The sequence below is a fragment of the Typopeltis vanoorti genome, chromosome 2, assembly GCF_054136105.1.
Source record: "Typopeltis vanoorti isolate ZY-2024b chromosome 2, IOZ_Tvanoo_1.0, whole genome shotgun sequence".
Taxonomy (NCBI): domain Eukaryota; kingdom Metazoa; phylum Arthropoda; class Arachnida; order Uropygi; family Thelyphonidae; genus Typopeltis; species Typopeltis vanoorti.
In genome coordinates, this window is record NC_143550.1 from 89,138,350 (window position 1) to 89,155,953 (window position 17,604).

The following is a 17,604-nucleotide window of genomic DNA, read 5'->3' on the forward strand; positions in this document are numbered from 1 at the left end:
TATGGGAGATACTAAAACAAGTAGTGACGAGAGCTTGGTCCACTTTTACCACGAGTTGCCTCAGTCCTGAAGATACTTCAGGTGCAAACTTTGTTTGTTTACACTTGGATAAAGGATTAAACTAAATTTATTATAGTCTAACCAAATGGAAAAAACTTCCAACATCTCGACACCTTTTTGGCAACTCATATAAGTAAATATGACCTCTCCATTACTTCCACCTTAGTATCACCACCTCTAGGTCTGGCTCCCCGAGACTTCAATAAAGGTTGAAACCGGTTGGAAGCTTGGGTAATGAATGGCAATGCTGTAGCCCATGAAGTTTTAATTGAGGCTCAGCTGTTTTTGCTATACCTCAGATGACATGTGAGCAAATGATGTGCGGTTCTGCTCAGTGGTGAGGTGAGCCTGCCACGGGGTAGAGCCAATGCTGAGAGTTCTTCTCAATGGCAGGGTGAGCCTGTTACTGAGAGGAACAACGCTGAGTTTTTGGAGTTTGACCTGTACTTGAACATTCAATAAAGGTTGAAACCGGTCTGGGTAGTGGCCCTTCCCTTAATGCATAGCATTATACATGTACGCAGGCAGATGTGCTTTACATTATGGGAGATACTAAGACAAGTAGTGATGAGAGCTTGGTCTACCTTTACCACAAGTTGTTTCAGTCCTGAAGATAGGCACAAACTTTAGCCACAAACTTTCTTTGCTTACACTTGGATAAAGGATTAGCCTGCCATGCTAATCCTTTATTATTTAGTTATTATTTCATATTAATAACTAAATAATAAATTATTTAGTTATTAACATGAAAGTTAATAACTAAATTTATTATTAACTTTCATGGATAACTCCCATGTCTTCCCCCCAATTTCCATATAACAAAATGTTTAATCATTTGATAACCTTTAACATCCTTTCAGAAGTTTATAAGTCTGTATACTATCACTACTCTTTCTTTTGTTTACCAGAATTGAATTGCAGTCCACATAATTTTGATATCTTCTTTGTTCCCTTCCCCCAGCTTATTTATTCCCTCTGAACCCAAGAGACCAAATCTGTGCACAGTAGTCCAGATGAAGTCAAAGCCTTGTGAGAGGGGAAATTATTTCCTAATCCTTACTTGTCAATGTTCATTTTATGGTCGCAATTATCCTCATTGCAATTTTTGCAGTGTCAACTTTGAACTTTAGTTCCCTATCCACTTAACTCCAAGATCCCCAGCTTCTTCAGTTTCTTGTAAAATAATCCCAGAAATAAAATATGCCGTTGGAAATCTTATCATACTTAAGTGCATAACTTTAAGCTTACTAATATTGAATTGAGTTAATACTGGCACATTTAAAATTATTTTGCGAGATTGGTATTTGCTGTAATCCAGTTTAAACCAAATGGCTGAACCTGTTTTAGTAAATATGAAAATGCAATATTGTTGTGGGCAAAGGGAATTTAACGCATCCATTACTTATGGAAATTTATCAAATGGCATATCGATCCATCTTCATCTTGGTCTTCCTCTGGGTCTTTTCCCTGACAAACCTGGAAAAGAACACTTGTTTTGCTAATCTTTCCTCTCCCATTCTGTTTAAGTGACCATACCACTTATACTTCAGGCTCGCAATTATCCTCATTGCAATTTTTGCAATGTCAACTTTAAACTTTAGTTCCCTATCTACTTAACTCCAAGATCCCCAGTTTCATCAGTTTCTTGTAAAATAATCCCAGAAATAAAATATGCCGTTGGAAATCTTATCATACTTAAGTGCATAACTTTAAGCTTACTAATATTGAATTGAGTTAATACTGGCACATTTAAAATTATTTTGCGAGATTGGTATTTGCTGTAATCCAGTTTAAACCAAATGGCTGAACCTGTTTTAGTAAATATGAAAATGCAATATTGTTGTGGGCAAAGGGAATTTAACGCATCCATTACTTATGGAAATTTATCAAATGGCATATCGATCCATCTTCATCTTGGTCTTCCTCTGGGTCTTTTCCCTGACAAACCTGGAAAAGAACACTTGTTTTGCTAATCTTTCCTCTCCCATTCTGTTTAAGTGACCATACCTCTTATACTTCCTATACTTCCACTTATATTTGCACTAGAAAAAAAAATTTATTAGTCAATATTAGTACACTAGAAAAATAATAAACTGACTAGTTTTGAAAACATCTATAATCTGTATTGGATTGTTTCCCTTCTAAATGATTTAATTTATGTTTTAACATCAGCTGTTTTATTAATTTTTCTCATTAAAAAGTTCTGAAGAAGCTGTCAGATTATAAGTTTTAGTAAAACTAGTTGATTTTATTATTTTTAAAGTGTACTATTAACAACTGGTAAAAATCTTTCTTAGTACCAATATGTTTTTTAAAGTTCATTCTCCTTACTCATTTCCCCTCTCTCTCTCATTTACTTCAGTCAGTCACTTTTCAAATTATTTAATCCTCCACTTTTTCATTCATTCTCATATATTTTTTGATGCATACATAAAGCAATCTTCACAGCATGTTCACTAGGAAAAGGAAAATAAAATTTTATCTGTGAGCTGAACTATTCATGCTCCAAACTCACAAGCACCATTTTTATTTATAACATTTACTACTATTATTATAGCATTTTGTATATGTTTAGTATTGGCGGTGTATGGAGAAAAGGATTTTATTCTGTCTTCAGGTGAAATAAAATCTTTCTCTTCACATGCTAATAGATGGAATAAGTTTATCAAATATGTGTATTTGGTGAATCTATTCCATTCCATTCCGTAGTTTTTTTTAGTTTTTATTTAGTTTTAGTTTTAGTTTTTAGTTTTTTTATTTATTTATTCTCCTCTTTTCAATCTGCTCTGGCTAAAAATGTCTTAACTTCATTCTGTTCAAATATTATTATTGTTGTTATTGTTATTAAGTGAGACCTCTTGAATTCATTCACATTGCTTGCACACAACATCCAATGGCAATCCATTCCAATCCTGCACCACACTATGAGAGAAAAATCTACCTCTCACCTCATTCTTGGTGGCATTCATTTTCAGCTTCCAAGGATGCTCTCTCATCCTTTTCCTATCTTCCATAAAATTGAAAATTCCATCAACTGAAATTCTGTATGGCCCTTTCAGAAGTTTGTAAGTTTCAATCATATCACTTCTCTTTCTTCTGTTTGCTAGTGTCTATAGTCTACAAATTGTCACTCTGTCTTCATAATCAGTAATCCACAATCCTGATATCATTTTAACACTCCCCTTTGCACTCTCTCCACTGTATCAGAATCACGATGAAAACCAGGAGACCAGACCTGCACACAATAGTCTAAGTGAGATCTTATCAAAGCCTTGTAAAGAGACAAACTGGCATCCTTATTTTTCATGTCAAAGTTTGTTTCCTCATTGCAATTATATAATATAATATGACATTGGATATCTAATCACACCAAAGTGCATGACTTTACATTTACTAACATTGAACTGACATCCATTTTCCCATCCCCACAATTCCATCCTATTCAAATCATTCTGCAAGTACTGCATATCAGCCACATTCTTGATTACCTCCCCACTACCTATCTTTGCATCATCAGAAATAGCCCCTTTGATAAGCAACATTTCTGTTGCTTATCAAATCCTTCCCAGTGTCATTAACGTACAGATTGAATAACAGCAGACTAAGGACTGATCCTTGTGATACAGCACTGGTTACCTTAAATCTTGCAGACTCACATCCCCCATATACCACTTTTTGATATCTGTCAGTCATCATACTCTAATCCATGCTGATATTTTATACTCCAATTCCATATTCTTCAATTTATGCAACAGTTATATATGCTTATTATTATAATTTACTAATGCCATTCTCTGTGCTTTGATTTCTTTCTTTAAATGATTCCTTCAGCTTCTTGGTAGAAAGGATTCAGAGATGTGACCAAGATGGTATCATTGTAAATTAAAGATATATCTAGAAATTATATACTTGGTTTAATCCTTTATTCAATTGTAAGTAAACATAGTTTGCACCTGAAATATTTTCAGAACTGGGGCAACTCATATAAAGAAGCTCATGACTTCTTATCATCTTGCCTTAGTATCTCATAATGCAAAGCACATATCCTTACAGACATGTATAATGCTATGCATTATGGGAAGGGTCACTACCCAGACCAGTTTTGAATTTTATTCAGGTCTCATCGGTGGAAGCCAGACCTGGAGGTGATACTAAGACTGAAGTAATGCAGGTCATATTTTCATATACAAGTAGCCAAAAGGTGTCACACTTCATTATTAATTAAATACTCTGGATTAGAGATAGGCAAGATACCAAGGCAAGTGATGTCAAGTCATTAGCTTCTATATACAACTTTTATCCAAGTATATAATTTCTTGGTATATTTAATTTATAGTATAACCAAGTGGAAAACTTCCAACAATTATCTCTAATCCAGAGTATTTAATTTATAATAAGATGTGACACCTTTTGGCTACTCGTATATGAAAATATGACTTCTGCATTGCTTCAATATAGTATCACCTCTGGATTTGGCTCCCACTGATGAGACTCTAAGGGTCAAAACTGGTTGGAAGCTTGGGTGATGGATGGCAATGCTGTAGCCAATGAAGTTCTAACTAAGGCTCGGCTGTTGCTGTTACCCAGGTAGAGGGGTAATGGATGGCAATGATGTAGCCCATGAAGTTAACTGAGGCACTGCTGTTGCTGTTACCCCTCAGATGAAATATGAATGTTTCTACTCGGTGGTGATGTGAGCCTGCCACTGGGTAGAGCCAAACGCTGAGAGTTCTTCTCAGTGACAGGGTGGAGCCTATTACTGAGAGGAACAACACTGAGTTTTGATACTTCGGGTCACTCATTGTTGGGTGATCCGGGGGGGGGGGGGTCTCATGAGTTTTTGGAGAGGTAACCCTTGCACTTAATACAGGGAAAACCGATCTGGGTAGTGATCTTTCCTGCAATGCACAGCATTATACATATCCGTAAGGATGTGCTTTGCATTATGGAATACAAAGGCAAGTGATGTGAAGTCATTAGCCTCTATATACAAGTTGCCCTCCAGTCCTGAAAATACTTCAGGTGCAAACTTTGTTTGCTTACACTTGGATAAAGGATTAATCCAATTATATAATTTCTTGGTATCTTTAATTTATAGTATAACTAAGTGGAAAAACTTCCAATATAGTATGATTGTAGAAATTTTTTCTGTTGGTTTAAAGTATATTGCATGTGGCAAGGCTGTTAGTTTCACATCAGTTGCTTCATTATCTCATAATGCAAATACATTATGAGAAGGGTCACTATCCAGAGAAGTTTCAACCATTAACTGAGGTATCATCATTGAGAGCTAGACTCATTAAGATACTATATTTAAACAAATGTAGAAATCATATATTTTCTATATATAAGTATTAAAATAGTGTATCACCATATTACTAAAGAAAGCTTGATAAAGTTTTTCTTCTGGGTTACAAAGTATATTATTATTTCAGCATCTTCCATTACGTCAATTACTATTATTCCACCACTTTCCTTCAAAATCATAAGTACAAGCATGCTGCTAATCAATACCCATTTATAGACCAGCTTGCAACCGTGTGGAAAGGCTTATGTATTCATCACACATGTTGAATTGGATTTTAACGGTATTGATGTGAATACAGATTGATAAGAAAATAACTATTTATTAACTTAAAAGCTAATATTTCACTGGTATTATATCCAGCATCTTCAGAGCACACAAACAAAGCTTGTTACAATAGCAAGACAACCACAATCCGGTGCAACAGTGGGACTAGTATAAGTAATTGCAGCGTACAACACAAGACTAAAGTCCTAATTATGCACCATCTAAGTTTAAAAAAAAAAACAAAAAAAACAGTAGTCCGAAGCTTTGAAAAATACTAGTCCAATAGTAGTCATTTTGAAAGTTTTGAAAAATAGCAGTCCAAAGTTTTGAAAAAAAAATTTATTTGGTCTTAGGATGACTGTCTCCCAAATCTTTGGTAGATTTATACAGCCATACTTGTTGAGGTTTGGAGTATGTTTTAAGTCATCGAGCTTTTTACGCACAGACAGGAAGAACTGTCGACATCTGCCTCAGTGAACACAAAAAATATATCTGGCACTTTCGCTATGGCAAGTCGGATTTGGCAGACCATGCTTTGGATACCCCTGCACACAGGATCAATTGGAAAAAAACAAAAGTACTGCACAGAAGCTTTTACAAGTCAGAGAGGTTATTCCTGGAATCAACAGAAGCCTTAAAACATACTCCAAACCTCAAGTATGGCTGTATAAATCTACCAAAGATTTGGGAGACAGTCATCCTAAGACCAAATTAATTTTTTTTTTTTTTTTTCAAAACTTTGGACTACTATTTTTCAAAACTTTCAAAGACTACTATTTGGACTAGTATTTTTCAAAACTTCGGACTACGGTTTTTTTTTTTTATTTTAAACTCAGATGGTGCGTAATTAGGACTTTAGTCTTGTGTTACACACTGCAATTACTTATACTAGTCCCACTGGATTGTGGTTGTCTTACATTTGTAACAAACTTTGTTTGTGTGCTCTGAAGATGCTGGATATAATACCAGCGAAATATTAGCTTTTAAGTTAATAAATAGTTATTTTCTTATCAATCTGTGTTTGCATCGATACTGTTAAAATCCAATTCAACAGCTTGAAACTTCCTAAACCAACTTCTCTGCCTACTTTTTCATTCCATCTACTTTTGGTCTGTGGAACTGTTTTTCCCAAAGAATAAAACCTTCAGAGTCATAAAATCATGAGTCATAGGCTTCATAGTTCAATGATAATAATTACTAACTTTAATAAATCCTTCTGATTACTGCAACTTCATGTAAAAGTGCTTTGCAGTACTAATAGTTTTTGAATATTTACAGATATTTGGTTTTTCAAGTACATATTATATTTTATTCAGCTCTTTTTACTTCCTACAATCACTTACTGTCATATAATATTAATCAAATACTTATTTAAATAACTTTCATAGCTTACACACATAATAAAAAATATATAGAATTTTATTCTATATATTTTTCTATATAAAAATTTCCATATATTTCATCCACCATTATGTGAGCATCATCATGGAGACAGACCGTTAACTACATTCAAAAACATGAATCACAATAATAAGTCATAAATCATGTCTCTATTAGCTCATGTCTCTGTAGTCAGTCACAGCTGAAGTATATGATCACACTATTAGAGTTCAAAGTAACAACTAAGTGATCACTTCCAAAACTTAGAGATTAGTATGCAATCTGATTGATTGAGGTTTGGATGATGTTCATGTAATGTTAGATGAAGTATACTGGAGTTTTTTAATAAAATTCTATATATTTTTGGCTATATATTGTAAGCTGTGAAAGTTATTTAAATATTCTAACATACATGTTCCATTAAAGCTATTTATCAAATGCTTATATTTCCTTTTAGATCTTGATGAATGTGCTGAAGGCCTAGATGACTGTAATCACCAGTATGAGACTTGTGTGAACACAAATGGAAGTTATGATTGCCACAGCATGAATGCCGGCCATATATCTCGAGTACAGTGTCCCCCAGGTTACAGGCTAAATTTAGAAACACGATTTTGTGCTGGTAAGATAATACCATGTTTCGAGTTACTGCTTATTATTTTCCATTTTTTTCTGATAAATAACAGCAAAAATAAAATTATAATAAGATATAATAAAATAGCAATAACAGAAACATCAAATAAAAAGAAAGGCATATTAAATATGTGGTATTTCTGAATTTTGTTGAAGCATTTTAGCAAAATTCTAAATGAAATACTGAGATAATACTGATTTTCTTAACAGATATGTATGTGTTGCTCTAAAAAGATAAGTAAAAAAGATAAGTAATTGATTATTATATAGTATTTTTTAATTGTAGGTTGTAGGCATACATGAGTGCATATTTTGTAGTATTGTTTATCTATCTATCTATCTATATATATATATATATATGTAATTAATTTTTTTTAACTTGGGGATACTGTATATTAGGGTTACCAAGTAATTTTATAAGCTTGGTTATTTAACTCCTAATCCCAAGTATGCAAACAATTAAGTTTGCGCCTGAAACATAGTTCAAGTCTAAAGATGGTACAACACCAAGGCAACTCATTGTAAAGGTGGGTAAAGTTCTGATCACTATTCTTAGTATTTTCCCATAATGTAAAGCACATTTCATTAAAAGATGTATACTGCAATACATTATGGGTGGGGTTACTACCCAGACCGGTTTCAACCTTTTTTTTTTGAGGTCTTCTCAGTGAGTAGCTTAGGATTAGGAGTTAAATAACCTTATAAAATTACTTGGTAACCCTAATGTATATGTAGAAAGTATTTTACCTTGGGTATAATAAATGTTAAAGATACCGAGCTATTTTAAACCTGGTTTTACTCCATTTCCCAAGTAAGCAAACAGACAAACAAGTCAAGTTTGCACCTGCAAGTGTTGCAAGTCTAGCTGATCCTACACGTAGTGCAAGAACAAGGCAACTCATCGTAAAAGTAGAATAAACTCTGATCACTAATCTTAATATTTATCCTTAATGCAAAGCACATCTCCTGGAGGAGATGTATGATGTTTTGTATTAAAGGCAAGGGGGGGGGGGCACTACCCAGACCGATTTCGACCTTTATTGAGGTGTATTTAAGTAAAGACCTCTCTAAAAATTAGGAAGATCCCTAGACCACTCTATAGTGGCCGAAAGACGTCCAACTCAGCATTGTTCCACTCAGTGACAGGCTCACCCTGCCACTGAGAAGAACTTCTCAGCATTGGCTCTACCCAGTGGCAGGCTCACCCCACCACCAGCCAGAGCCATAATCTCAGCAGTGGCCCTACTCAGAGATAGGCAAAAACCTATCCCCAAGCAGAGCCTCTCAAAGCCGGCCCCCACCAATTCCAACCCCTATCGAGGTCTCATCAGTGGGAGCCAGGCTAGAAAAATACCGAGGTTTTAGTAATACAGAGCTTATAAGTATTTTACCAGAACAAGTTACCATAAGGTGTTTTAACCTTATTTAATAAAAATCTCAGGAGGAGATATAAATGTAGAAAGTATTTTACCTTGGGTATAATAAATGTTAATGATACTAAGCTATTTTAAACCTGAATTAACAACGCATATGAAGTATATTAATTAAAGATAACTTTAATGAATCACTTCTATATTTCGGCAATGTCACATTGCCATCTTCAGGAACATAAAGATATGGTATGTGCACAAAGGAACTAACAAAGCAAATGAGGAAGAAAGTAAGAAACTAATTTTGTTCCTAAAGTCCTAATGGTGCCCTCTTGCAGGCTAATTTGGTAGTCTTGGCAGTTGGGCTGAAGTTCTCATAATGAAAGTCTCCCAAATTTGGGGCAGTTTCATGCACCCAAATTTGTTGAGGTTAGGAACGTTTTTTAGAGCTGCTGAAGATTCTTTGAATAATCTTTCGTATTTAAACTTGCTGCGATGGATTATTTTTGTTTTCTTCCAACGAATTTTATGGTGGGTATCTAAAGCATGGTCTGCCAACCCAGAGCGGCTGTATTGGTGAAACCGGATGTAGTCTTGGTGTTCTGAAATCCTGATATTTGTTGTTCTGCCTGTTTGGCCGAAGTAGGACAATTTGCAGCTGCAAGGGACCTGGCATACACCAGGTAGGACTAGGGGAAGTGGTTGGTCTTTGGTAGAGTGGATAAGGGATGCCAACTTTTTATATGGTCTGTAACAGGAAGTAAGGTCATATTTTTTGAGGATATTAGTTATTTTTTCAGAGGTGCCCTGGATGTAGGGGATAGTGATAGACTTGGTGTAGTCTTTATTGTGGAGGGGGGGAGGGGGTTGTGGTTTATAGGTTTTAGTATTTTTTGGATTTTTTGGGGGTTATAGCCATTGGCTAAGAAAGTGTTGAGGATGTGGTTTAGTTCCATAGTCAGGGCCTTGTCATCTGAGCAGATTAATTTTGCCCTGTTATATAGTGTTTTTATCACCCCATATTGTTGTGAGTGGGGGGGATTGCTGGTGAATGTATCTGCCAGTGTGGGTGGGTTTTCTGTAAACAGAGAAAACCAAAGATCCATCAAGCTGGCGGGTGATTAAGGTGTCTAGGAAGGGGAGGGTGTTGTTTTCCTCTTTTTCTAAGGTGAACTGGATTCTGGGATGTTGGTTGTTTAAGTGTGTTAGGAAGGAGTGGAGTGTGTCTGAGCCATGTGGCCAAATAGCAAACACATCATCCACATAACGAAGCCAAATAGTGGGTTTTTGTGGGGTGGAGTTTAAGGCTTCAAATGTCTCCATAAAGAAATTGGCCAAGAGTGGGGAAAGTGGTGAACCCATGGCTGTCCCCTCTATCTGTTTGTAGAACTTTCCTTGCCAAACGAAATAGCCTGAGTTCATTGTGAACTGAAATAGGGCTGAGATATCGGGAGGAAACTTGGCTTGGATGAGCTCAAGGGTTTCTTTGAGTGGGACATTAGTGAATAGGGAGGAGACGTCAAAACTGACCATTATGTCAGTGTGTTGGAGTGTGAGGTTTTCTATACTGGCTTTAAAGTGGGCTGAGTTTTTTATGTGTGATGGTGTGTTGCCAGTGTAGTGTGTGAGCGTTTTGGCTAAATGTTTGGCTAATTTAATATGTGGGGGAATCAATGCCATCCACTATGGGACGCAATGGCACATTTTGTTTATGTATTTTTGGGAGTCCATATAATCGGGGAGGTCTAGAGTTATAAGGTTTAAGTTTGTTGGTGACTTCCACAGGCCAAGAAGTGACCTTCTTAAGGAGTCTGTGGATAGTTCTAATCTGAGAGGTGGTCGGATTATATTCAACTACGGATTATATTACTACGTATTTTTTCGAATTCCTTTCTTGCCGATGTGCATGAGATGTCATGAAGTATAGACCATAGATCAGGGCCGAGTGTGTTAGAAAGCTCTTCCTCTAGCGCCCGTAAGACACTCGACCCTGATCTATGGTCTATACTTCATGACATCTCATGCACATCGGCAAGAAAGGAATTCGAAAAAAATATGTAGTCGGCACGTGAAAAAATACGAAAACCTGACAAAGACTTCTACTTCTGTACCCCAGCCACCACTTAACAACAGTAGTCAACCTCTCGTTCGCAGTTTTAAAGCCTGAAGCACTCACCGCACTTTCACGTGGTCACAATTTCGCCCTAGCTCCAAAAAGGATACCTGCTGAAGAAATCATGATCCAAATAGAGCGTGGAATTCGCAACCTGCCTAACCATATCGCCAACAACGTGAGACTGGATGTAGTCGGTGTTCTCACTAAAGCCAAACCTCCAAAATCCAACTTATCCAAAAACGAATATACAGCCCTACAAGAATTAAAAAACAACAAAAAAATAGTAATCACCAAAGCTGATAAGGGAAGCGCCACTGTGGTACTCAATCAAAAAGACTACAAAGGTAAGCTAAATTCTTTAATACGAGACCGTACTACTTACCTCCCCATTGAATATAATCCGACCAACTCTCAGATTAGAACTATCCACAGACTCCTTAAGAAGGTCACTTCTTGGCCTGTGGAAGTCACCAACAAACTTAAACCTTATAACTCTAGACCTCCCCGATTATATGGACTCCCAAAAATACATAAACAAAATGTGCCATTGCGTCCCATAGTGGATGGCATTGATTCCCCCACATATTAAATTAGCCAAACATTTAGCCAAAACGCTCACACACTACACTGGCAACACACCATCACACATAAAAAACTCAGCCCACTTTAAAGCCAGTATAGAAAACCTCACACTCCAACACACTGACATAATGGTCAGTTTTGACGTCTCCTCCCTATTCACTAATGTCCCACTCAAAGAAACCCTTGAGCTCATCCAAGCCAAGTTTCCTCCCAATATCTCAGCCCTATTTCAGTTCACAATGAACTCAGGCTATTTCGTTTGGCAAGGAAAGTTCTACAAACAGATAGAGGGGACAGCCATGGGTTCACCACTTTCCCCACCCTTGGCCAATTTCTTTATGGAGACATTTGAAGCCTTAAACTCCGCCCCACAAAAACCCACTATTTGGCTTCGTTATGTGGATGATGTGTTTGCTATTTGGCCACATGGCTCAGACACACTCCAGTCCTTCCTAACACACTTAAACAACCAACATCCCAGAATCCAGTTCACCTTAGAAAAAGAGGAAAACAACACCCTCCCCTTCCTAGACACCTTAATCACCCGCCAGCTTGATGGATCTTTGGTTTTCTCTGTTTACAGAAAACCCACCCACACTGGCAGATACATTCACCAGCAATCCCCCCCCCCCCTCACAACAATATGGGGTGATAAAAACACTATATAACAGGGCAAAATTAATCTGCTCAGATGACAAGGCCCTGACTATGGAACTAAACCACATCCTCAACACTTTCTTAGCCAATGGCTATAACCCTCAAAAAATCCAAAAAATACTAAAACCTATAAACCACAACCCCCTCCCCCCCTCCACAATAAAGACTACACCAAGTCTATCACTATCCCCTACATCCAGGGCACCTCTGAAAAAATAACTAATATCCTCAAAAAATATGACCTTACTTCCTGTTACAGACCATATAAAAAGTTGGCATCCCTTATCCGCTCTACCAAAGACCAATCACTTCCCCTAGTCCTACCTGGTGTATGCCAGGTCCCTTGCAGCTGCAAATTGTCCTACTTTGGCCAAACAGGCAGAACAACAAATATCAGGATTTCAGAACACCAAGACTACATCCAGTTTCACCAATACAGCTGCTCTGGGTTTTCAGACCATGCCTTAGATACCCACCATAAAATTCGTTGGAAGAAAACAAAAATAATCCATCGCAGCAAGTTTAAATACGAAAGATTATTCAAAGAATCTTCAGCAGCTCTAAAAAACGTTCCTAACCTCAACAAATTTGGGTGCATGAAACTGCCCCAAATTTGGGAGACTTTCATTATGAGAACTTCAGCCCAACTGCCAAGACTACCAAATTAGCCCACAAGAGGGCACCATTAGGACTTTAGGAACAAAATTAGTTTCTTACTTTCTTCCTCATTTGCTTTGTTAGTTCCTTAGTGCACATACCATATCTTTATGTTCCTGAAGATGGCAATTCATTAAAGAAGAAGTTCCTGAAGAAGTGATTCATTAAAGTTATCTTTAATTTTTTATATACACCAGGGTATTTAAGTTGATGATGAGAAGGTTTTGAGTGGCTTATTAAGAAACAGATCTTTGGAAGTGGAGTGAACAAGGTTCTGATATTGTATTTTCTTAGAACTTTTGCTAATTTATGTGAAACTGTACTTATGTAAGGAATAGATTTATTGCCTTTGAATCTATTTGTTACTTCTGAGTGATGTCTAGGAGGATTAAGAAGGAATCTTTCAACGATTCTCTTTTAATGTCCATTAACTTCAAAAGAAGTTTTGAGATGACTTATTTCTGTAAGAAGTTCATTTGGGTCATCCAGAAGAGAACGGGCTCTATGTCCCAAGGTGGAAATTATTCCAAGCTTATGAGGAGGGAAGTGATGGAACTGACTATGCAGATATCTGTTGGTATGTGTGGGCTTTCTATATATCGATATTTATATCAATAGTTGACATCAAAGTATTAAGTTTACTGCCGAGCTTGAAATGGATAATGATAATTCCTTGCCTTTTCTTGATGTCAAACTGACTCTCTCTTCTGGTAAACTCAAAATATCGATATATAGAAAGCCCACACATCCCTCCTCATAAGCTTGGAATAATTTCCACCTTGGGACATAGAGCCCATTCTCTTCTGGATGACCCAAATGAACTTCTTACAGAAATAAACCATCTCAAAACTTCTTTCGAAGTTAATGGATATTCCAAGAGAATCGTTGAACTATTCCTTCTTAATCCTCCTAGACATCACTCAGAAGTAATAAATAGATTCAAAGGCAATATATATATTCCTTACATAAGTACAGTTTCACATAAATTAGCAAAAATTCTAAGAAAATACAATATCAGAACCTTGTTCACTCCACTGCCAAAGATCCGTTTCTTAATAAGCCACTCAAAACCTTCTCATCATCAACTTAAATACCCTGGTGTATATAAAATATTGTGTGATTGTGATATTCTTTATTTTGGGCAGACAGACAAATCTGTCAAACTGCGTATGGAAGACCACATGAGGGACATTACTTATAAGAGACAGCGAGCCAGTGCATTATCAAGCCATATCCTTTTCTCGGCTAATCCTAATGATGATAACCATAGTCACAAACAAAGTCTGCTGGGAAAAATCCACTAACATCGTCCATTGCAATGATGAACTAGAGAGAAAAATCATGGAATCTAGAGAAATCATCTTCAATCCTGTTCATCTAAATAATAACTTGAGCTACAACCTCCCAGATTGTCATTCAGCTGTAATCATGTACTAGTGTTCATGAGATGCTACTAGCACGTACTTTCCCTAACAATACAACTAATGAAAGAACAGCTTTAAATACAACCACAACGATTTAATGTCAATTATGTATAGAGACTCTCTATGATGTTCATAGTTTATTTAAGCTTCAGTGTTTTAGTGTTTTTTCTTATTTCTTTCTTTTATAATGTCACCTGATGAAGGCTGTTACAAGCCGAAACTAGTTGTGTTTTTATATTAAAACCTTTTTACTTAAATCTCGGTTCTGGTCATTCAATTCTTTATAAAAATATGTATGTTAACCGAGTTAATGATCATTCTTTCACACACACACACACACACACACACACACACACACATACATGCAGGCATGCATACACATGTATGTGTGTATATATATATCATCATCATCATTCTCAGCCATTGTCGGTCCACTGCTGGATAAAGGCCTTACAACATTACTCCAAAACTGTCTGTCCATGGCTCTCCTTTCCCATGTCACTCCTGCAAATTTGATGATATCATCAATCCACCGTGATTTAGGTCGGCATCGTGGTTGGTTTTCCTCTCATGGAATCCAATCCAGTACTTCTTTTGTCCATTGTTGATCTTGTCTTCGTGCAGTATGCCCAGTCCATTGCCACTTCAGATGTTTCACTCTTCCTATGATGTCAGAGACTTTGGTTTGGTTTTTTATCCACGCATTCCTTTTGTGATCCAGTCTTGTGTTACCAAGCATACTTCTTTCCATATTAAATTGTGTAGTTCTTAATTTCTGAATTTCGTTTGCATTTAGTGTCTATGTTCCACAGCCATATGTTAATACAGGAGGAATACATTGGTGAAAAACTTTTCCCTTCAGGCATAATAGTAATTGGCTTTTGAATATATTTTTCCAAATGCTTTCCACCAAGCATCGTGTGCATTTTAATTTCGTCCATGATATTTTGCTTCATTGATATCTGTTGTCCTAAATATATGTAATGATCTACTGGATTAATTTCCTCATGATTGATTTTTATTATTTCTGGTTGAACATAGCTATTGAACATAACTTGGGTCTTCTTTAGGTTTATCTTTAGGCCAGCTGTTTTGCTAGCAATTTGGAGTTCATGGATACGAGTCTGTAATTCATGCACAGTTGAGTAAAGATAACTATGTGATTGGCAAAGTATAAATGGCTTAAATATTTTCCATTTATCTTCAGACCTTTCTTTTTCCAATCAAGAAGTTTGAATATTTCTTCTAGGCACACTGTGAATAATTTTGGAGATATTGTGTCACCCTGTATTATACCTCTCTGTATTTCCACAGCAGAGATGTTCCCATTATAAATTATATATTTAGTTTAATCCTTTATCCAAGTGTAACAAACAAAGTTTGCACCTGAAGTATCTTCAGGACTGGGGTAATTCGTGGCAAAGGTGGACTAAGTTCTCATCACTTTCCTTAGTATCCCATAATGTAAAGAACATCTCCTTGTGGACATGTATACTGCTATGCATTATTGAAGGGTCACTACCCAGACCGGTTTCCCTGTATTAAGTGTGGGGGGTTACCTCTCCAAAAACTCATAAGATCCCCCCCCCCCCAGATCACCCAACAATGAGTGACCTGAAGGATCAAAACTCAGTATTGTTCCCCTCAGTAACAGGCTCACTCTGTCATTGAGAAGAACTCTCAGCTTTTGGCTCTACCCAGTGGCAGGCTCGCCCTACCCCGAGCAGAACCGCTCATATTTCATCTGAGGGGTAACAGCAACAGTCGTGCCTCAATTAACTTCATGGGCTACATCATTGCTATCCATCACCCCTCTACCTGGGTAACAGCAACAGCCAAACCTCAGTTAGAACTTTACTGGCTACAGCATTGCCATCCATCACCCAAGCTTCCAACCTGTTCGACCCTCAGGGGTCTCGTCAGTGGGAGCCAAACCCAGAGGTGATACCAAGGTTGAAGCAATGCAGAACTCGTATTTCCATATGCCAGTTGCCAAAAGGTGTCACACCTTATTATTAAATTACTCTGGATTAGAGAAAGATGTTGGAAGTTTTTTTCCACTTGATTAGACTATATAGATATTTAATTTAATCCTTTATCCAAGTGTAAGCAAACAAAGTTTGCGCATGAAATATCTTCAGGACTGGGGCAGCTCGTAGCAAAGGTGGACTAAGTTCTCATCACTTTCCTTAGTATCCCATAATGCAATGCACATCTCCTTGTGGACATGTATACTGCTATGCATTATGAGAAGGGTTACTACCCAGACCAGTTTCGACCTTTATTGAGGTCAGGGTCCCACTGAACAGACCTCAATAAAGGTTGAAACCAGTTTGTGTAGTGACTCTTCCCATAATGCATAGCAGTTATACATATCCACAAGGAGATGTGCTTTGCATTATGGGATACTAAGGAAAGTGAGGAGAACTTAGTCCACCTTTGCCACGAGTTTCTCCAGTCCTGAAGATACTTCATGCACAAACTTTGTTTGCTTATACTTGGATAAAGGATTAAATTAAATATCTATATAGTCTAACCAAGTGGGAAAAAACTTCCAACATCTTTCTCTAATCCAGAGTAATTTGATAATAAGGTGTGACACCTTTTGGCAACTGGCATATGGAAATATGAGTTCGGCATTGCTATTGATTGTTTCATTTGTCTACATTTCTTCATAAGCTATTTTGTTTCTTCAGAAATTTTGTCTTGTTTCTGTTCTGTGGTACCAGCTATTTCAAGTGAGCATTATAAAAGGTTTTGGGTAATGATGTCATAACTTTTTGATAGATCAGCATTGTCATCTATAATAAGATGTTTAAATCTATTGTTTAGTTCATGTTGGAATATATCTTTTTTAATGCTGAGTTTGTGTACATCTATACTTTGCTTTGATCTTCGAAACATTTTCTTCTTTCTTTTTGGCAGTTTATTTGGATTTTACTGTTACTATACAATGGTCACTTCCAGTGTTGAAGGTGTCTATAACAGAGCAGTCTTGAAAGATGTTTTTCTTATTGCTGAGGATAAAGTAAATTTCACTAGTTTTTCCATTTGGATTATTCCATGTCCATTTCCTGTGTGTTTTTTTCTTGAAAAAGGAATTCATGATTTACAGGTTTTCTTTTTCTGCAAATTCTGTTAACCTTGCTCCTC

At 36.7% G+C, this 17,604-nt stretch overlaps 1 protein-coding gene across 2 annotated transcripts in view; it reads left to right on the plus strand.

Annotated features, from left to right (window-relative positions):
• The window catches only part of LOC150109235 (uncharacterized), a 415,237-nt gene that overhangs the window by 210,902 nt on the left and 186,731 nt on the right, over nucleotides 1–17,604 (plus strand). For both annotated transcript variants that reach the window (XM_090406508.1, XM_090406517.1), the window contains exon 11: nucleotides 7,470–7,634. In XM_090406508.1, coding sequence (XP_090262634.1) covers nucleotides 7,470–7,634 — 165 coding nt within the window. The remainder of the gene's footprint in view (nucleotides 1–7,469; nucleotides 7,635–17,604) is intronic.